General features: G+C 36.4%; 1 protein-coding gene across 1 annotated transcript; it reads left to right on the forward strand.

Annotated features, from left to right (window-relative positions):
* Positions 1–15,599: 15,599 nt before the first annotated feature.
* On the forward strand, positions 15,600–18,937 carry LOC139861818 (small ribosomal subunit protein eS6-like). The gene is made up of 6 exons (XM_071850341.1): positions 15,600–15,691; positions 15,781–15,845; positions 16,399–16,456; positions 16,562–16,670; positions 16,770–17,042; positions 18,460–18,937. Exons 1-6 carry the CDS (start codon positions 15,686–15,688, stop codon positions 18,696–18,698), a joined length of 750 nt encoding a protein of 249 aa, XP_071706442.1. The 5' UTR covers positions 15,600–15,685; the 3' UTR covers positions 18,699–18,937.
* Positions 18,938–23,767: the final 4,830 nt, after the last annotated feature.

Raw genomic sequence — 23,767 nt, forward strand, 5'->3', positions numbered from 1 at the left:
CAATGGGCGTGGCCTGGTGCCTGGTCAGTTTCAAAAGTTCAAGTCTTGATCCAAAATTCAATTTAGCACAAAACGCAAACCGTAAACACTTAGAATACGCATCTTATATCATTGGAAAGCTCTTTTGACAAGGAATACAATTAACTACCTTTCACAAGCAAAAACATCAATTACAATAACCGAAAACTCGTCAATTGATCAAGAAAGGTTTATTTTCAAAGTTTCAAGTTCGTAAAACGTATTTTATGATTCGGGAATCCAATTTACACATACGATATGCCGTTTCGAAGGTAATTAAGCATACATTGCATCTAAACACTTACTAATAACATTTCATGGCATTCGAAACATCAAAAGCTCGTTTTAAGTCTATCAAACCCTAACCAAAATCCACAAAAATCAATATTCATGTTTTTGAAGTTTTCTTAATCAACCTACGCATCAAAACGAAGCTAGTGATACTAGTAACACAATTAAAACATGAACTTTAACAATCAAACAACATTTAATCTTCCAAAATGCAAGATTACGCAAACCCATTTCAAATGTTCAAACTAGTGACTCAAAACAACAAATCGAGCAAACAAATCATATATTCATGTTATACACGAGCCATAGACACTAACTAACACCATTTCAAGTCAAAAACACGAATTTAGAGAAATCTAGAGTTTTTAGAAAGTTACCCAAACGAGATGAAATTGGTATCAAATTGTAGAGGATGAAGAGAGGATTCCAAATATGTAATTTGTTTTGTTGCTAGCTCCCTAAACCGAATTTAGATGATGAATTCTTGTTTGTGTTCTTGAGAGAAAAAGAAAGTAAGAAAGAAAGAAGAAGGTGGATGAATGAATGGATGAGGAAGGTGTTGACCATTTGACTAGTCACACCTTTGGTCTCTTGGCAATATTGGTCCCTCAAGTTTGAAAGCGGCTGCTGGAATTAACCAAACGAATATTTTAAAAACGCTCGAGTAAACGAGTGATGTTATAATTAAATAACGAGAAAATTAAGAACGTTGGTCAACGGAAACTACGAATTTAAATAACGAAAGGTATTATAAAAAAAAGATAGTGTTAAAAATAAATTTAACGGAAAAACGCGGGATGTTACATTACCTACACCTTAAAAGAAATTTCGTCCCGAAATTTAGTTGGAAGTAGTAGTCGTTGTTTCTTCCTCGAGATCTTGCGTTGTCGGTTCTACAAATAAGTGAAGGTACTCCCTCGGGTATTTCAACGAACTTCGATAGTCGCGATTTTACGTTGGTTTAAAGTTTGGTTCCACGATTTATAGTTTCAACCGGTCCTCCTTGGAAGTGAGGTTTATCGTTGATAGTAAGTTCATCGAAGAGGATAACAAGTTCTTGTCTCGCAAGACACGCCTTTAAGTTTGATACGTAGAATTTAGGATGAACGGAGACTCGAATGAGTTGAAAAATCTAAACGGCTAGTAACGGGTCCAAAACGCCCCAGGATTTTAAAAGGACTAAAAATATCGCGGATTTAGCTATCTACGTTTCTCGAAACGGATTACACCTTTTCAAGGTGCGACTTTAACGTTACGCGGTTACCCACTTGGAATTCGAGAGGTTCACGTCTAACATCGGCATAGTTCTTTTGGCGACTACGATCCGCCTTGAGCCTTTCTTGGAATTGAAAAATTTTCCGGTTGTTTCATGAATGATTTCGGGTCCGGTGGTTCGCTTGTCACCTACTTCGGTTCAAAAATTTAAGAAAACGACGATTACGGCTATACGGGTCCTCGAAAGTGTGACGTTAAGACTTGAATGATAACCATCGTTGTAAGAGAATTTGGTTAAAGGCAAAAACTTTTCTCAAGTAAATTTGAGGTTGATAACACAAATTCGTATTACAGTTTCCAAGGTTTGAATCGTATGTTTGCTCGGTCCGTCGGGTTGTGGTTGATGTGCGGTACTCATGTCTAAACGTGGTCCCGAAGCTTTTTGTAAGGCACTCCGAAATCTAGAAGTGAAATGAGAATCTCGATCCGAAACGAGGTACATTTCTTTAAGGTATATTTGAAAAAGTTTGTTAGGACGTGAAAACGTTTGTTGGAACAAGTTTCTGTTTCTCAAGAATTTCGCGCCGCGGAATATTTATCGGTTTCCGAAAATGTTCGATAGGACTATTCACCCTCGAGGCGAATACTAGTATAGTGTGAAGAGTCTCTCTCTCCATTAAGAATTTAGATAAAATATTTCCTTAAACGGAAGTACGAGTGTAAGGCGAGAGAAGTTTTCGCCTCGATGTGAGCATACCAAGCATTTTGTAGTTCGTCTATAAAAAAAAAACTATAAGAAAACGAGATAGTACACACGTGTAACATATGTTTGAAGTCGAAAGAATTTGCCATCCAAGGATCCATTGAAGCTAGATCCATTTTTCTCTTTTCCAGTAGGTTTATCCAAGGAACTTAAGGTAGTAATGATGTTCATAACATCATTCGATTCATACATATAAAGCTATCTTATTCGAAGGTTTAAACTTGTAATCACTAGAACATAGTTTAGTTAATTCTAAACTTGTTCGCAAACAAAAGTTAATCCTTCTAACTTGATTTTTAAAATAAACTAAACACATGTTCTATATCTATATGATATGCTAACTTAATGATTTAAAACCTGGAAACACGAAAAACACCGTAAAACCGGATTTACGCCGTCGTAGTAACACCGCGGGCTGTTTTGGGTTAGTTAATTAAAAACTATGATAAAATTTGATTTAAAAGTTGTTATTCTGAGAAAATGATTTTTATTATGAACATGAAACTATATCCAAAAATTATGGTTAAACTCAAAGTGAAAGTATGTTTTCTAAAATGGTCATCTAGACGTCGTTCTTTCGACTGAAATGACTACCTTTACAAAAACGACTTGTAACTTATTTTTCCGACTATAAACCTATACTTTTTCTGTTTAGATTCATAAAATAGGGTTCAATATGAAACCATAGCAATTTGATTCACTCAAAACGGATTTAAAATGAAGAAGTTATGGGTAAAACAAGATTGGATAATTTTTCTCATTTTAGCTACGTGAAAATTGGTAACAAATCTATTCCAACCATAACTTAATCAACTTGTATTGTATATTATGTAATCTTGAGATACCATAGACACGTATACAATGTTTCGACCTATCATGTCGACACATCTATATATATTTCGGAACAACCATAGACACTCTATATGTGAATGTTGGAGTTAGCTATACAGGGTTAAGGTTGATTCCAAAATATATATAGTTTGAGTTGTGATCAATACTGAGATACGTATACACTGGGTCGTGGATTGATTCAAGATAATATTTATCAATTTATTTCTGTACATCTAACTGTGGACAACTAGTTGTAGGTTACTAACGAGGACAGCTGCCTTAATAAACTTAAAACATCAAAATATATTAAAAGTGTTGTAAATATATTTTGAACATACTTTGATATATATGTATATATTGTTATAGGTTCGTGAATCAACCAGTGGCCAAGTCTTACTTCCCGACGAAGTAAAAATCTGTGAAAGTGAGTTATAGTCCCACTTTTAAAATCTAATATTTTTGGGATGAGAATACATGCGGGTTTTATAAATGATTTACAAAATAGACACAAGTACGTGAAACTACATTCTATGGTTGAATTATCGAAATCGAATATGCCCCTTTTTATTAAGTCTGGTAATCTAAGAATTAGGGAACAGACACCCTAATTGACGCGAATCCTAAAGATAGATCTGTTGGGCCTAACAAACCCCATCCAAAGTACCGGATGCTTTAGTACTTCGAAATTTATATCATATCCGAAGGGTGTCCCGAAATGATGGGGATATTCTTATATATGCATCTTGTTAATGTCGGTTACCAGGTGTTCACCATATGAATGATTTTTATCTCTATGTATGGGATGTGTATTGAAATATGAAATCTTGTGGTCTATTGTTACGATTTGATATATATAGGTTAAACCTATAACTCACCAACATTTTTGTTGACGTTTAAAGCATGTTTATTCTCAGGTGAATACTAAGAGCTTCCGCTGTTGCATACTAAAATAAGGACAAGTTTTGGAGTCCATGTTTGTATGATATTGTGTAAAAACTGCATTCAAGAAACTGATTTCGATGTAACATATTTGTATTGTAAACCATTATGTAATGGTCGTGTGTAAACAGGATATTTTAGATTATCATTATTTGATAATCTACGTAAAGCTTTTTTAAACCTTTATTTATGAAATAAAGGTTATGGTTTGTTTTAAAAATGAATGCAGTCTTTGAAAAATGTCTCATATAGAGGTCAAAACCTCGCAACGAAATCAATTAATATGGAACGTTTTTAATCAATAAGAACGGGACATTTCAACCATGGTCGGACACATCAGTGCTAACTCCAAAAACCTATGATTGTAACTGTTAAGGTCGTTCCCTACAGCCTTTAACTGCATAAATTCGATCTCCATCTTTTGTATTTCGGTTCTCGGACAATACTCATCAATCATAGCCGCCTTGAATTCCTCCCATGGCGTAGCATACGCCTCATCGATACCTTTCGCTTGAGCTAAGGTGTTCCACCACGTTAGCGCGCTGTCAGATAGCGTGCAAGATGCAAACTTGGTCTTATTGTCCTCCGAACAGTTGCTAACTCGGAATACTGATTCAAGTTTCTCGAACCATCTGGTGAGACCAACCGGTCCCTCGGTTCCACTGAAGTTATGCGGTTTGCAGCTCTGGAATTCCTTGTATGTACACCCATTTCGAACGGGTGGAATAACCGGTGGTGGTGGCGGTGGAGCTTCGAGATTTCTTTCTGCTAGGGCTGCAGCGACCCGTTCGTTGATCATGTCCTCAATCTGGGCGGCGGTAGGTGTGGATCTTCCGTTAGCCATGGTATTCTAAACAAAAATTTTGACTCAAGTCAAAATCCAGTATGCAAGTAGTAATAATACAGTATATAGTGACCAACATGGAATCAAAACATCACATGTTATTAAATAATGCATCTAGGTACAAACACCACAGAATCATCGTACAACAATGTAAATAGAACATCGTGCAAGAATTAAATAACGCAAAGTTCCATTCATTAATAATAATAAGTTTCATACATCTGAATAAGTTCGTACAATACATATGAAATACATGAAACTATATCTAGATTACATCATGAAATCTAAATACAAGGTCCTACGGTGAAGGCGGGTGAACTGCTCCTCGAGCCAACTGCTCTTCGAGCTCAGTGACTCGAGCTCGGAGAGTCTCAACCTCCCTCATCAGTTCCTCGTTAGAGGGAACTGGTGGGGCAGGCGGTGCAGGTGGGGCGGGTGGTGCCGGTGGTGCTGATGTAGATGGTCCGGCTCCGGATGTAGACGGTACGTCCCTAGACGTAAGTGGTCCGTAACTAAATCTAGGTGGTACGGTTCCAGGAATAGTCAATACGTAATGGGGAACCTTACGTATCTGTGGGTCGGTAGGGTATGGCATAACTCGTTTACGAGCAGTAACCCTACGACGATGGCCAAATGCGTCAGTAAAAGCACGACCTCCATTCACCCCTGGAATGACGGTGCCGTCGAAACGGTACCGCTTCTATAACATCCGTGTTACATCCGTCCCACATCGGTTGGAGAGGGGAACGAAGCATGCCTTATAAGGGTGTGGAGACCTTTCCTAGCATGACGCGTTTTGGGACCACAGGCGCAGCAGATCCCATGAGAACTCTGCAGTTAAGCGTGCTCAGGCGAGAGCACTACCAGGATGGGTGACTCTGTAACATCCCAGGTAACACGTTCCCCGTAGCATGATATTGTCCGCTTTGCCCGTAGGCGCACGGATTTTTCTTGGTGACCAAAGATGACGAACACTTTCCCAGGAGGTCACCCATCCTGGTAGTGCTCTCGCCTGAGCACGCTTAACTGCAGAGTTCTCATGGGATCTGCTGCGCCTGTGGTCCCAAAACGCGTCATGCTAGGAAAGGTCTCCACACCCTTATAAGGCATGCTTCGTTCCCCTCTCCAACCGATGTGGGACTGATGTAACACGGATGTTATAATCCTCCCCCCTAATGGGACACAGCGTCCTCGCTGTGCACGTTTGGCCCGGGGCCTGGCTCTGATACCATCTGTAACATCCCAGGTAACACGTTCCCCGTAGCATGATATTGTCCGCTTTGCCCGTAGGCGCACGGATTTTTCTTGGTGACCAAAGATGACGAACACTTGACAATGTGATTGCACATGCTACATAATCGAGTCGTATTGAGCCATAGGACTAATCGAACATCTTTGACCCTTCGTGACTATCGTTATTGATACAACCTATTTGTTTAGGTCAAGACTAGCATTGTTCTTTGCACACGTTACTTGTCGAAGTACTTCTTGGTTCGTGCATACAAGGTGAGATCATAGTCCCACTTTTACTCTTTTAAACTTACTTTTGGGATGAGAAAACATAAACGATACTTTTGAACTAAGTGAACACAAGAACGGGAAAACAAACATTCTACATACGAGTTTAGAACAAAAATCCTCAATCCGATTATCATTAGTTACATCAGATGGTGTAAGCGAGAACTTATGTTATATGGCCATATGGGTTTGACAAACCCTCATTCAAACGGTTCGCTACCGTTTACGAATGAAATATATTTTCGGGAACAGTGTTGTTCTAGCACTAATTGATGGGGTATTCAACGGACGGAACGTTAAGCTTTGATAATTGGGTGCTCGTGAATATTAACTTTTAGAATGTACTATGGCTTTATCGATGTTGCAAATCTTGTGGTTCAACTTACTATTACTCATTTACTTATTTAAACCTATGATTTCACCAACGTTTTCGTTGACAGATTCTCTATGTTTTTCTCAGGTCCTTGAACTTAGGTGATACATGCTTCCGCTCATACTATTTGATACTTGCATTGGATGTCGAGTATACTTGCATACGTGGAGCGTCTTTTTGACTACTTTTAATCGTGTCGCACGTGTTTCATACAAACTTTAAACATTGTTATGTACCTGTTATGGAAACTACTTTTGTAAACTTTGAAACACCCTTATTTATGAAATGAATGCGACATACTTTTCGGTCAACTTTGTTATAAAGACTTACGACCATGTAATGGGACCATACGTAGATGACGCCGTCATTTGACGATTTGTCGGGGTCGCTACAAGTGGTATCAGAAGCAACTAAACATGAGACAACGAAGGTGGATTGAGACCTTGAACGATTATAATTGCGAGCTTCGTTATCACCCCGGAAAGGCAAATGTAGTGGCCGATGCCTTAAGTCGAAAGGAAAGAGCGGTGCCTCTTCGTGTCCGAGCTTTAAACATCACCATCCACTCCAACCTTAATAGCCAAATTCGGGTAGCTCAAGAGGAGGCTCTTAAAGACAACAACATCGCACGCGAACTTTTAAACATTCTCGTCTCCCGATTCGAAGTTAAGGAGACCGGAATCCGATATTACGCCGGAAGGATTTGGGTGCCTGGTTATGGGGACCTACGAAGCCTTATTTTAGATGAAGCCCATAAGTCACGATACTCGATTCACCCCGGTGCCAATAAGATGTACCACGACCTTAAACAACTATATTGGTGGCCGAACATCAAAAGGGACGTAGCTACTTATGTTTCCAAGTGTTTGACATGTTCCAAAGTCAAAGCCGAACACCAAAGACCGTCTGGATTACTTCAACAACCCGAAATCCCGCAATGGAAGTGGGAAAGGATAACGATGGATTTTATCACCAAGCTACCAAAAACGACGGGCGGTTATGATACCATTTGGGTTATTGTTGACCGTCTCACCAAATCCGCACACTTCCTTGCCATGAAAGAAACAGACAAAATGGAGAAACTTGCACAACTTTACATTAAGGAGATCGTAGCCCGACACGGTGTACCTTTATCGATTATCTCCGACCGAGATGGCCGTTTCGTTTCTAGATTTTGGCGTACATTGCAAGAAGCGTTGGGAACGCGTTTAGACATGAGCACTGCATATCATCCTCAAACCGATGGACAAAGCGAACGTACAATTCAAACCTTAGAAGACATGTTACGAGCTTGCGTGGTTGATTTCGGAAAAGCTTGGGACAAGCACTTACCTCTCGCCGAGTTCTCTTATAACAATAGTTATCACGCGAGTATTAAAGCCGCACCTTTTGAAGCGCTATATGGCCGCAAATGTCGTTCACCTCTTTGTTGGGCCGAGGTAGGCGACGTGCAAATCACTGGACCCGAACTCATTCACGAAACCACCGAGAAAATCATTCAAATTCGAGATAGGCTTAGGACGGCCCGAAGTCGTCAAAAGAGCTATACCGACAAACGACGCAACGATCTTGAATTTCAAGCCGGTGACCGGGTAATGTTAAAAGTCGCACCTTGGAAGGGTGTAATCCGTTTTGGGAAACGCGGGAAGCTAAATCCGCGGTATATTGGTCCTTTCGAAATCTTGGAGCGTATTGGAACCGTTGCTTATCGTTTAGATCTTCCGCCTCAATTGAACTCCGTTCATCCTACTTTCCATGTATCCAACTTGAAAAAGTGTCTTGCCGAACCCGATATCGTCATTCCTCTCGAGGAGCTTACCATTGATGACAAACTTCATTTTGTGGAGGAACCGGTTGAAATTGTGGATACCTCCGTCAAGACATTGAAACAAAGCCGAATCCCGATTGTTAAAGTCCGTTGGAACGCCAAAAGGGGACCCGAGTTTACTTGGGAAAGACAAGATCAAATGCAAAGGAAGTATCCTCATCTATTCGTGAATTCGGAAACGCAAGATCTCGAGGAAGAAACAACGACTACTACGCCTACTTAAATTTCGGGACGAAATTTCTTTTAAGGTGTAGGTAATGTAACATCCCGCCTTTTTCCATTTACTTTTCCGTTTAACTATTTAAGTTCCGTTATATGTTTATAACACATCTCGTTAATACGCGTTTGAATTATCTCGTTTAGGTAATTCCCGTACCCGTTTCCTAAGTTGAGGGACTAAAGTTGCCAAATGGAGAAAGAGATGACTAGGTCAACTAGTCAACTCTTTCCTCTCCATTCATTTTATCACCTCCCAAATAATACTTCACCTTTTTCTCTCAAAACCCTCAAACCTTCAATCATCATCCAAATTCGTTCAAGAAGGATTCGATCAAAACAAATTGCATATTTGAACTCCTCGTGATCTCCTCTTCGTTTCCATACCGATTTCATCAATTTTGGGTAACTTTCAAAAATCACTAATTCTTGTGTTCTTGAGATTTTTAAGTTATAAGGTTGTTAATTAGTGTCTATGGCTCGAGTCTAGTTTGTTTATGTGATTTGTATGCTCGTTTTTGATATTTTGATGTAACTAGTTCATATTGAAAGATGACATGCTTAATCTTGAAATTTGAGTGTTCATATGTTGTTTGATGCTAAGAGTTCATATTTTAATTGTGTTTCTAGTGTTACTAGCTTCATTATGATGTATAGTTTGATTAATGAAACCTCCTAAACTTGATTATGAAATTTGGTGAATTTAGGTTAAGGTTTCATGAACTTAAAATGGACTTTTGATGACTTGAATGACATGTAATGTTAATTGTAAGTGTTAGGTTGTGTTGTATGCTTAATTACCTTCGAAACGGCATATCGTTCATGTAATTTGGATACCGAATCATTAAATTGCATTTATGACTTGTATGCATTGAATGAGGGACATTAATTGCGGTTTTCGGTTGTTGTAAGTGAAGGTTTGATTGATGATATGTGCTTGGTTGTATTCCTTGTCAAATTACCTTTCCGATGATATAAGATACATATTTTGGTTGTTTGCGGATTGTAAATTGTGTTAGTTTGTGTTTTGGTTCGTGCACTTAGAGTTTCAGCAAACAGAACCTGAAAGCAAGTTGGGACGCCGTCCAAAATATTGGGACGCCGTCCTACCCTTAAATATGGGACGCCGTCTAGCTAATCGGGACGCCGTCCCACCCTTAAATCCTGGACGCCGTCTAGCAAATTGGGACGCCGTCCCGTTTGCCTAAAACTGGCTGTTTGCTTGACCTTTTGACGAAAAATGTTTGGCATGTTCTAGACCTCCAATTTAAATGTAACTTGTTTTAAAATGCTTATATATGAATAACTAGCATAGAAAATTTGTCCGAGACCCGACCCGAACGTGTTGACTTTTTGTTGACTTTGACCGACCAAAGTTTGACTTTTTGTCAAACTTAACCAAATGATTATGCAACCCTCCTAACTTGTTTATATACTTGTACCTTGCATGAAACTTGACAATGTGATTGCACATGCTACATAATCGAGTCGTATTGAGCCATAGGACTAATCGAACATCTTTGACCCTTCGTGACTATCGTTATTGATACAACCTATTTGTTTAGGTCAAGACTAGCATTGTTCTTTGCACACGTTACTTGTCGAAGTACTTCTTGGTTCGTGCATACAAGGTGAGATCATAGTCCCACTTTTACTCTTTTAAACTTACTTTTGGGATGAGAAAACATAAACGATACTTTTGAACTAAGTGAACACAAGAACGGGAAAACAAACATTCTACATACGAGTTTAGAACAAAAATCCTCAATCCGATTATCATTAGTTACATCAGATGGTGTAAGCGAGAACTTATGTTATATGGCCATATGGGTTTGACAAACCCTCATTCAAACGGTTCGCTACCGTTTACGAATGAAATATATTTTCGGGAACAGTGTTGTTCTAGCACTAATTGATGGGGTATTCAACGGACGGAACGTTAAGCTTTGATAATTGGGTGCTCGTGAATATTAACTTTTAGAATGTACTATGGCTTTATCGATGTTGCAAATCTTGTGGTTCAACTTACTATTACTCATTTACTTATTTAAACCTATGATTTCACCAACGTTTTCGTTGACAGATTCTCTATGTTTTTCTCAGGTCCTTGAACTTAGGTGATACATGCTTCCGCTCATACTATTTGATACTTGCATTGGATGTCGAGTATACTTGCATACGTGGAGCGTCTTTTTGACTACTTTTAATCGTGTCGCACGTGTTTCATACAAACTTTAAACATTGTTATGTACCTGTTATGGAAACTACTTTTGTAAACTTTGAAACACCCTTATTTATGAAATGAATGCGACATACTTTTCGGTCAACTTTGTTATAAAGACTTACGACCATGTAATGGGACCATACGTAGATGACGCCGTCATTTGACGATTTGTCGGGGTCGCTACAGCTTCTTCGGTGGGGTGGAGGGTGCCTGAATAGGTCTATCAGCAGGATCCTCATCATCGCTGGAGTCGTCTGATGATGAAGAATCTGCGGATGATGAGTCATCCGAATCGTGTGGTGGTGACACTGGTGGCTGAGCTGGTAATCCGAAGCGTCCGAAGGCGGCCAACATCTGTCTGTGTCTGCCTGGCGGAATCACGACTAAACGTCCGTCAGGAGTGCGTCGGCAAGGCGTGCGCATGTGGTTACGAAACGGCCCTTCCCCGAACTCCGCGGGGATGTCAATACCACCAATGCGGGGCTGTGACCTCGAGGGTCCGGGAGCAGACACTGGGGCAGGTGCACTAGTACCAGCTCCGGAAGTGGAAGAGCCGGGATCACTAGTGGGTGTCGGGGCCGGTGTATCGGCAGTAGCAGCAGCAGGTGTAGCAGTAGGTAGGGCGACGGGGTCTGAGTCTGTACTGCCCGAAATGCCAGCAGGTGGAACATCCGACATCTGAACAAGGAAAAATAAATTTTCCATGTCAGTATGTCATAAAGCAAGCAAATAATAGGCCAACAGTTTAAATCGTGTATAACAATAAGTAGCATGGCAATAATAACAAATCGTACAGAAGTAGCATGCAATTGAAAGCAAGTAATATCATGCAGTAGTGAAATCATGTAGTAGCATACGGCATATAGCAGTAAAAGTAAGCAGCAGCATGCAGTAAGTTCAGCGGAAACAAGTAAACTAGCAAGTTGTAGATTAGTCCTATTAGTGAATCCTACTCGGGTCGGTCTTAGACTCACTAATGCAACTTAATTCCCTACAACCAATGCTCTGATACCAAATGTGATGCCCCGTACAAAACCATCGTGTACGAACCATCAACAACAGGATCATTACAAGGTTAAGTACTATATGCGTTTTCAAAAAGAGTTTGCATTCATAATTAAAAGTGATGTCAAACCAACATCGAAAGTTTTACAATCCAAAAGTATGCTTCACTAAGTAGAAGTAATAAATAAGTGTACGTGACCCCAAATGGTCGTTACAAGTCATAATTCAAAAGTACGAATGTTTGAATGCAAAATAAAGTAGTTCATGCGATGACAACTCTAAGCAGCGGGTGTCTACAGCACGACTAGTACACAGCGGAAGCTAACCTCAAGCACCTGAGAAAAACATGCTTAAAAACGTCAACACAAAGGTTGGTGAGCTATAGTTTAAGTATAACAGTAAGTAAGGTAGGCCACGAGATTTCAGTGCTACAAAGAGCGTTTCAAAACAGTATGATAAAGTATATGTTAACCGTGGGCACTTGGTAACTAACTTAACGTTTATACCCCCTGAAAGTACACTTGGCAAGTGCGTATGTCTACGAAGTATTAAACACTCGTTAAATGCTAGCGCGACTAGCCCGAGTGGGGATGTCAAACCCTATGGATCCATATCTAAGATTCGCGTTCACGGTTCAAAAACCAATGATTAAACGTTACCGAGCTAAAGGGAATGTTTATGCCGTTGTATAACCCACACATATATAAGTTTAAGTACTCGTGCCTAGTATGTAAAACATAAAATCCACATGTATTCTCAGTTCCCAAAATAAGTTAAAGTAAAAAGGGAATGCTATAACTCACAATGATATGTAGCGGTAAAGTAGTAGTCGGGAAAGGTGTGCAAGTAAACGGTCCGAAGTCCTCAACCTAAGTCAAATAGTACTAAGTCAGTAAATCGTCTTAATAGGTTTAAAAGTATGTATTTAAGGTCTTAAGGGTCATCATCATTCATCATTAAACAAAAGGCGTAAAGTAGGTTTCGTTTATGAAAGTAGTTTAAAGCAAAGTCTGACTTCAGTCAGTCACCACGGCCTCTACCCTTACTGAATTAAGGTGAGACCAGTGGCCATGGCTCCGTCTATGAGTCTTTTAGGTGTGGTAAAATTTACAGAAGCAAACTCGTCTTGGTTTGACCGTGGCGACGGTCTAAGTGCGAGTAGGTCAGAAATTTCTGCACAACATTAAAGGACATAGTAACGATCGGAGGGCCATAAATCCTAAACTGTAACTCGGATTAAGACGAGTCCTATATGAAAAGTTATCTAATCGAAAAGATATATCTAAAAATAAAGGTTAGAACAGTCCAGGTCTACTGGTATGTTACAGAATCACCAGACCGTAGCTTTTGGATAGAACAGTGAGTTTAAAAGGGTTCCGGTGGTCTTGGTGCTTGATGTTCATCATGGTTCTCATCCTTGATGCATATAGCTTCAAGTGTACAACTCATTGATGTATCTACATCATCTTAACCAAGTCTTGACCATCATAACCCATGTGCAAGTCTAAGACATGAAGCACAACTCACTTAAGAGTTGTATGAAGTTTGATGAACCAAAGTTGCATCAAAGTCTTAAATCTAACACATACATGGACTTTAAAGCTAATAACAAGTTACAAACTTGAAAGTAAACTAACTAATCAAGATCATAAGTAGTAGAACATAGTTCTTTAGTTAGATCTTGAAGATCCAAGACTCGAAAGTCTAGATCAAGCATAAGTATACAAAGTTATATTCAAAAAGTTTCATTTGCATGTTCTTGAACTATTAAAGTTAACTTTTAGTTCAAGAGAAATGAGATCAAGGTTAACTAGTAACACTTGACCAATAATAACATAAATCATGAAATTAAAGTGCAAGTAAATGAAGTAATTAGCTAAGTAAACAAGTAATTAAGTTCATGGTTTGCATACTTTAAAGATTCAAGCCTAAGCTTGATCTTTAAGGAAAGTAAACTTTAAAGTTTATTTCATGAATCACAAGTATGCTTTCAACAAATGAACTTACAAACTCTTGAAACAATATAAGTAGAACATAAACTAGTAAGTTTAGTTCTTGTGTTCTTGATAAATACAAGATATTATGAAGAATCAAACTAGTAAGTTTGATCTTGTAACTAGTAAGGAACAACTAACAATTATATGTAACAAACTAACAACAACAAGTAATCAAACTACAAGTAACAAAAGATGATGATGATTAAGTGATGTTGGATTTCGGTTTAGGGACAAAGAAAGAAGAGAGAAAACTTCAAGTTACTTACAACTTGAGAGAGAAATGAGAGAAGGAGTTTGAGAGCAAATGAGTGTGTGTGAGAAATGAGAGAAATGTGAGTGAAGTAGTAAACAAGAAAATGAAACAAAACACTCCTAAAGGGAGCTTAGGGGCTGCGGTTTTTCAGCGGAAAATGGGGGGGAGGGAGAAGTTTTGTGGTCACTAGAATGTAAAGCTTCATAAAGGTGGTTAATGGGTGTAGTCTCATGGGGATTATGGACAAACTAGATTCCAAGTCAAGTTAACCAACTAGTTTCCATTTAACTTGATATTTACAAGTTCTTGGTGGGCTAACTAAGTCCATTAAGAAGTAGGGTGGGCTTACATAAGTCCATTAACACTAACAAGGCCCAAGTTCAAATAATAGTCCAAGTATGAATGTAATTAACAAGTTAATCCAATTAAAAGCCCAAGTAACTAACTAACAACTTTAGTTAATTAAAATGATTAATAAACTAATCATGAATGTAAATAATATCTAAAAATATTATTCGTGAAAGTTCCGGGTGTCACAAAGACGTTTCGGGCAATTAAAGTCAAGTTCGGGCAATCATGGCAGCATGTAAATGTAATGACATACATTCGTTTTATCACACGTATTAATAATAATAATTATTAATAAATAAACGTTGGAAATTCCAGGGTCGTTACACCCTAAACTCTAAACCGTTCGTGTTAAAAAAACTCAATCTAAATCCTAAATCTAAACCCTAAATTTAAACCCTAAACCCTAAATTTCTAAACCCTAATATCTAAACCCTATAAACCCTAATATCTAAACCCTAATATCTAAACCCCAATAGCTAAAACCTCAATATACGCTCGAAAAACACGATAATTGTTATATATTACTTCTTCGAGCGTTTTCCCGCCAAAATAAAAACATTTATCACAAAGTGTCTCTACTAAATGTTCATATTTTCATCTAATCTATAATGTTCGTGAACAAAGTTTTTTCAAAAAACGAAAAAAAAAAAAGTTTTTGCTTCCCCCCGCTTCCCCCCGATTGGTTACTTCCCTCTTGATCCTACCAATATATATATATATATATATATATATATATATATATATATATATATATATATATATATACCAAATAAACCATAATTATAATTATTGTTATTATTATTATGGGTTTAGGGGTACTTTGGGATACATGAAAATGAGAAAACAGTTAAAAAGCCCAAAATAAAAAGAAGAAAAGCCCAACGGCCCAAACAAAGGAATCTTATCATGTATACTTGATATAAAATGCCTTCAAAAGACACCCTAGTAAACCCTAAGGCCATCTGAAAAACTTTAACTAAATCGGCTTCGCGGCGGCTCTTTGTTTCTGAAGAAAGAAGATGAAGGTACTCAATCAATTACGCATACTGTTTACCCTTAATTTCATCATAATACCTAAGTATCTGTTCACTAATTCGCATTTGATATTTTTTAGTTCAACATTGCAAATCCAACTACTGGATGCCAGAAGAAGCTCGAAATTGACGATGACCAAAAGCTGTAAGATTTCAATTACTAAATTCTCCGTTTTAATTTTTGCAAAATCAATTACTCATGTTAGTTTAGTTCTATTCATTTGTTAGCTAAGTTGTTTGATTTACTGTATGATTTTCATTTGTGCTCTTATCAACTACATTAAATGTTATAAAGCTGAAAATATTCGGTTTGATGTTTTTAGCAATTAGATTTACAGTCATTAGTTACTTCGACGTTACGATTAGGTTTTTATTTAAGATAAACACATTAATCTGTAGACTATTATTATATCTTATCTGCTGTATTTTGTAATAGTTTTGGAAATGTTAGTACATATTACTTCTTATATGATATAGTTAAGCATGTGTTTATTTTATATTTGTAATATACTATAATTGTCATATTTTAAATCGTAATTTTTATTCTGTTATAAGTGTGTTATGATGAATGATAATTATAATAATGATAATATGATAATGTTAAGTTGGTGGTTTATTATTATAGGTTGATACATTAGATACAGTATTTTTAGTTTATACTTATAGGTTACTTTGCTTACTCTCTTTTATTTGTACAGTCGAGTTTTTTTCGACAAAAGGATTTCTCAGGAAGTTAATGGAGATGCACTTGGTGATGTACGCATTTTTATATTATTATTTGCTAAATTTTTTCATTTTTTGCTATTGCCAATTATTCAGTGAAAAAAGAATCTTAATTCTTGTTTATGTTATAACTAACAGGAATTCAAGGGCTACGTGTTCAAGATAATGGGTGGGTGTGACAAGCAAGGGTTTCCAATGAAACAGGGAGTGCTTACTCCAGGACGTGTTCGTCTTTTACTTGTTCGAGGTTAGATAATCATAAGTTCTATTAAAAATACGTGTACGATGTCTTTGTAAAATAATTTAAATAGTGTGATTTTTTTATTTTTTTATTTTTGATTTATAGGTACTCCTTGCTTCAGAGGATATGGTAGGCGTAATGGTGAACGTCGTAGGAAGTCTGTTCGTGGATGTATTGTAAGCCAAGATCTTTCTGTTTTGAATCTGACAATTGTGAAGAAGGGTGAAAATGAATTGCCTGGACTTACTGATGTTGAGAAGCCAAGGATGAGAGGTCCTAAGAGAGCTTCAAAGATCCGCAAGTTGTTTAACCTTTCTAAAGAAGATGATGTCAGGAAGTATGTCAACACCTACAGGCGCACGTTTACAAACAAGGCTGGTTAGTGCCTCTCAATCTTCTAACTTCCATTTGTTTGATCTTGAATACCTGAATAAGTTAATACTCCGTAATAACATAGGTTGTGGATTAATCAAGTTGGATTTTTAATACATTATTAATAATCAAAATAATGTGTCTTAAACCCATGGTTTTAAAAAACGGTCGAGGCGTACGCCTCGAGGCGCGCCTCAGTACGTTTTTGGAAAAACCCGTTTTGAAACTTACGCCTCGATGGTCTATAAAAAACGTACGCCTCAAATGCCAAGGCGGTTCGTTTTTTTGCTGAGGCGGTAACAGGGATGAGGCGTGCGCCTCATGTTGCTTAGCAAAAAATGGCGGCGGCACCACCCACACAGGCGATATTACAGAAGGTATGTAAGAAAGGTTCCAGCTTTTTTAATGGAGTTTTATGAAAGAGAGTTGCTGTGAGGGAGACGGAAAAAATTAAGTGGAGAGGAGATGACCTTATCTTCATCTATGTTTACGGGCTTTTAAACATTTATTTTTTTTATGTTTGGTGGATGAATAATAGCCGCTCATTATATGGAGTAAATATCTCTTTCTTTTTACATATAACAATAATAGTTTCTAAACTTTTGTCAAATTTTAATAATAGGAACAAACTTGAGATCCACTCTTGAATCTTTAAGTAATTGACATCAAACCCCTTCATATTACAAATACATTGACATTTCAGTACTTAAACTTAAACATACCAAGTTAAAACATAAGACATTATTAGTTTGAGACATAATTAATTAGTTTTTATTTAAAACATAAGACATTATTTAACTCCGCCTCGAACGTACGCCTCGGTTCGCCTCGAGGCGTACGCCTCGCCTCACAAAGGGGAAACGCCTCGAGGCGCGTTTCCCTTTTTTTAAACCTTGCTTAAACCTTAACATAATTGTCTAAAAATATAACATAATTTTTCAGTAAGTTCTACTTTAAATTCATGTTAAAATGTTTGACGAATTTTGACTGACAAAAAATCTGAATTTTACCCATTATTTTAACTTTAAACCAATTAACTTAATGGATTTTGGATATTCGGATCTGTCTGTTTATAACATGGAGTAACTGGTGGTTTTACAACAGTGCTACGACCCATGTTTGATTTGGTCTGTCATTGTAACCAACTTTGACCTTTTAAGTCTTTATTGTACAACTTTGACGGGACAGTTATTTTGGGATGGAGGGAGTAATTTTTTACATCAATATCATAAATTAGAAGGCTCTATTTTTAACTGCTTCAAGCTGCATGATCTGTTTGCCCATGTTGACCTGCTTACCATTTATCTTACCTATTTGATTGTCACTTGTTTGAAAAAAATCAGACCAAATAGATTCAGTTATATGTTAATGGGTTGATTTTGAAGCCTTTCTAAAAAATGGTTTTATATGCTAATGAGCACAGGTAAGGAAGTGAGCAAGGCTCCTAAAATCCAGAGGTTGGTGACACCGTTGACCCTGCAAAGGAAGAGGGCTAGAATTGCAGACAAGAAGAAGAGGATTGCAAAGGCTAAGTCAGAGGCTGCTGAATACCAGAAGCTACTTGCAAGTAGGTTGAAGGAGCAAAGAGAAAAGCGAAGTGAGAGCCTGGCTAAGAAGAGGTCCAGACTATCAACTGCTTCTAAACCATCTATTGCTGCTTAGGCGCTGCTGCCTGCTGTAATAGATTGGTGGTGGTATGAACTTTGTTTTTGGATGATAATCTTAATTGTTTTGGCCTATAAAACATGAATTCTAGTTTTGTTACCTTATTATTCTATTGAGTGTTGTTGACTTGTTGCACACTAAAGAATGAGACTTGTTTTCTTACCTTTTTCTTTGATGGTTACTATATTTTGCTAGGGTTTTTTAGTAACGCAATTATTAATACATTTTGTTTGAAACTTGGTTAAATTTAGTTTGCAATCACAAGTTGTGTTGGAGGTTACTCTATTATAACTTTTTTTCAAAACCCAAAATATAGGATCCGGTTAATAGGCTTCTTTTATTGGGAGTAGTATAATATAAGTATTTTAACATGATTGAGATATATCTACTACTACTACTACTACTACTACTAATTACTCAATAATACTTCTCTATCCTTTAATCCCGGTGGCAAGTCATTAACGACCCTACAGTTGTTCCGAACTTCCAGCTGCTGCCCAGATTGCAAATCCCCCATCTTTATCATCCTCTCTACAAAATCCCTGAAGAACTCCGACTGATTTTCACTATACCTTCAAACGTATTCTCTTGTCAAAGGATAACATTACAATGTTAGATTCCCGTTCAAAAACCCTCTCCTATTCATCAAATCCTTGAAATACGTAGGCTCTATATATATAGTGGAATCAGGGCGGCTTGATCCCGATTAGTTGTATAGCTTACAGAAGATGGTGAAACAACGAGCATTACCAATGGAATGAGACCCCGAAAGGGCAACTAAATTTTTGATCGAAAGGTTAAAGCATGCAAAGAGATCAATGAGAGTGGTTGCATTGGCTTTAGGACTTGGCATTATGCCATCTGCATCTTGTTGGTAGGGATCATCAAAACACTAAACCATCCAATGTAAAGACGGTTTTCGGTGCTAGTTATCCAGTTACAGAAGCGACCCCATAGGCTTTCGCTTTAGCGTCTCTCTAAAATTGCAGTCATGGTAAAATCTTGGTTTATTTAATTATCAGGGACTCCCAAGCACATGAATTTTCAAATGGAAAACTAAAGGCTTGTTATTCAACAGTATAACATGACTTATATGCTCATGTCAACCAATCTCTATCTCTATCTTTTCTTCCCAACTTTACTTCCCTATCTGGACTTCCACTCTCGTTGAAACACATAGGAAAATCATTTAAGAAAACATTTTCAAATAAAGCATAAAAAAATAAGTATCAACCATTAGTTTTCAGTAGCTATCTATGGGTGTTCTGGCATTCCATTTTAAAGTATTATCTCATGATGAGTCAGAAATACTATTTACAGTACTAAACTGTGAATTATGAACAATTCTGTAATTCTAACAACTAATTAATTTAACAAATATAAGATTTAATTTGTAGATTAGAAATAAAGAAAAAACCATATCAATCGAAAGAGAAAACCAGAGAAAAGGATTAAACTGAATTTTAATCGTTTAACAAACTGAATGAATGAATAAAACAACCCTAATATAAAGCTATCTAAGCGTATGCTTATCCTGAATAGAAAATACAATAAGGACCCTCAACTTTCACAGTTGGCACATATGGTCTCTCTAACTTAAGCTTAGGTTCAACTATGTCCCGTCATTGTGTTATCTAGACAAACCCCATACTAGGTATGTTATTTGAGCTAAACAACACTCGATCCATAAAGAACCTAAACCCTTCAAACACAACAACTAATCTTCACAGAAACATCATCATCTAGACTCGAGCATTTCCTTATCCAAATCACCCACAACCTAAACATAAACCAACCAAGTAAATGATAACAAATACATCACAAGTTAAGATTGTGAACATATTTAATGACATTATTTATCACACTCCCTCAATCTTAACTTGCTAAAGCATCTACTAACTTTAATTCTTTGCAAATATATAGCTCACATGATAACAGTCCTTTTGTGAAAAGATCAACAAAATTTAAAGAAGGGTTTATTTTAACAGAATTAAGAAAACCACTATGAACCTTTTTCCTCACAATGTGCCAATCAATTTCAATGGTTTTACTTCTTTCATGATGTAATGGGTTAACTGCCATTTGAATAACAGGAGCATTATGACAGAAGAGATTAATAGGAAGTCAGTCACTCTTAACTTAGTGAATTTACAAGCCACACAAGCTCACTCACAAGTAACAGAGGCCATAGCTCGGTACTCTGGTTCAGCTGATGACTTAGACACCGTGGATTGTTTTTTTTACCTTTTCAGTTTATCAAACAAGATCCTAGAAAAACACAGAACCCTGTAATTGATTTTCTGGCCACCAAATTCTTACCCCGGTTTGAGTCAACATAAGCACACCAGTTCAGTTTATACATTTGGAAAACATAATACATTTACCTGGACACATCTTTAGATACCTTGGGACTATGAAAGCAAGTTTCTGAGGAGGTGCATGCATATACTGACTTAACACATGTACAACAAAGCTTATATATGGTCTACTTATAGTAATGTAAATCAGTTTACCAACTAAAGTTTGATACACAGAGATTTTATTAAGAACATATTCACAACTGCACTCTTTTTATGAGTTAACATTAACCTCTATAGGTGTCGACACAGCAGGCCAATAACCCAAACTCATTTAAGAGTTTCAAACAATACTTCCTTTGAGCTAAGCAAATACCACTATCAGTTTTAATTATTTCTATACCCAAAACGTATTTTAGAATATCAAGGTCTTTAATCATAAACTTATCACTTAATGCAGTCTTAATAGACATAACTAGTGGGCAAAGCCCGCTTTGCACGATTGGTTCAAATTATGGTTGCATGATCTTGTTGACTAAATTTCTTGAAGAGCTGCATGATATTATTAATATGCTTGTTGATATCGATGAACTTCATCCATCATCTTAAAATTGCATTGCGTACTCAATTCATATATGTAGTTGAGAAGTAGCTTGTATTCATGTCACCCACAATAGGCCATTGCAAAGGCCATTACAAATTCCATTAACAAACATAAAAAAATAAAAAAACAACATGCGTAATTCAAAGCAATGATACTCTTAAAATAAGTTATGGGTTAGGGTTGTCATTAAAAAGTTTTTCAATGCAAAAATAGTTGTACATTTATAAGTTAAAATGTAGTTTTTTTCATGAAAATAAGTAGTTATTAAAATGTACAATTAATTTATGCATATACAAATTTGTTAATGATAACTCTTAGGGTTGTCATTAGCATTTTCCATATAAGGTATTAACAATTTACATATTTATTTTAATCTCTTACTTAGGATACATAAATCTACACTAATTTCATAATATGATTAAGAAATCCAATTTTTTGTATATTGCCATATTACCATTAATCAACAAATTATAAATAAATAGAATTATAACCGATATTAATTCATTACTATAATAGTTTTCATAAGGTGAATAAATAGTACATGATTTATAAGGTGAATAATATAACCTATAATAGTTTTCATATTTTTAGTACAAAATTTATGTTTAAGTATGTTAAGAACTATCAGTGGATCAAGTCAATATGTTATTAACATTTTAGATGTCGAAAACTTATTATTAAACATTTTATAAATTGTAAAACATCAAGGATAGTATTTATATATACAAACACACCCGAAAAACATACAACTAATTTTCAGAGGACCAATTGTAAATGAAACAAAGCAATTCTCTGTAATTCATTTTTTTATTTTAAAACTACAATACAACTATAACCTTTGGATGTGGTAGTTAAACAAAAACACTATCCAAACATAAACAAAATAACGATTCATCTTTACTGCCCCTAATATTACAAACTGCCCCTATTAACGTTTATATTGTCACACACATACCATTGAGGTGTTCCAAAATTCTTTGTAACAAAGGTTCTATTTATACATTTATGATGAAACGATCAGAACATAACGTAATATACCTCATGATGAGAAGCCAATCTTGTGCAATATTTTGACTATGCATTAGACGTAAACACAATGACAAACACAGTAAGCAAATCATCAATTATATACAAATAAAAGTCAATTAAGTTTTCATGAATAAATATAGATTAATGTTAAAGAAATACGGAGTAGTAATACGAAGTAACAATCATATCTGATAATATATAGTCAATTACGAAGTACCGATCTTACCTGTGTTATTATTAATAGGTGATCAACACAGTTAATTGAAGTAAACAAAGATAGATTACCATGATCAGATTAGATTGATGGTAAACCTGTTTCCGATGGGCTACAAAAAAAAAAAAAAAAAGGATCTTATTTGCTGATATAATAATGATCACTAACATTGAACCATTAAGATCTAATTGGCTAAGATTAATTTATTTATCAAAAGTGGTGCACAATTCTTCGAGCAATTTTAGCGTGTGCTTTGTATCCACTTGAAGATTCTTAGCTACGTAGAAGATGTAGTGGATATGTCTATCCATATAGAGGTTATATATAGTGGAACAAATTACTTTAAAATAGTGTTATTACAATGTAATAATTGTAACAATCTTTCGATTTCTATTTTATTTAATTCAAGTAAGTAAAGGGTTGTTAACTTAATTATGCATGTGTCCTTGGAGATGTTTAGTATTACCTTTATTAAATGGCAAGAAGGAAAACTTACATGCAATAATTACGATAATGATGAAGTAATTCGGTTAATCCAAGTTAATGAAGTTTTACAATTTATTTGATAATGGAAATTGATGGGACTTTTAAACCTTGAAAGTTATCATGGTGGAGTAAGTTTGTTTTACTACTCTACTGAAAGGACCCGTCCTAATCCACCTGGACGAAGTCATCAACATTTGGTCCCATTGCGATGATCGGCTCCAAGTAATGTCCTTATATTGAGCAAATGCACAGCGGAAGACTTAATTCGTACCTGAGAATAAACATGCTTTAAAGTGTCAACCAGAAGGTTGGTGAGTTCATAGGTTTATCATAACAATCATTTCAATATGTTAATAGACCACAAGATTTCATAATCATAAACATAATACACTCGCAAGTGTATGTAAAGCATTCTAAGTGGTTGAGCACTTGGTAA

This window comes from Rutidosis leptorrhynchoides, chromosome 8 (genome assembly GCF_046630445.1).
Source record: "Rutidosis leptorrhynchoides isolate AG116_Rl617_1_P2 chromosome 8, CSIRO_AGI_Rlap_v1, whole genome shotgun sequence".
Lineage (NCBI taxonomy): Eukaryota > Viridiplantae > Streptophyta > Magnoliopsida > Asterales > Asteraceae > Rutidosis > Rutidosis leptorrhynchoides.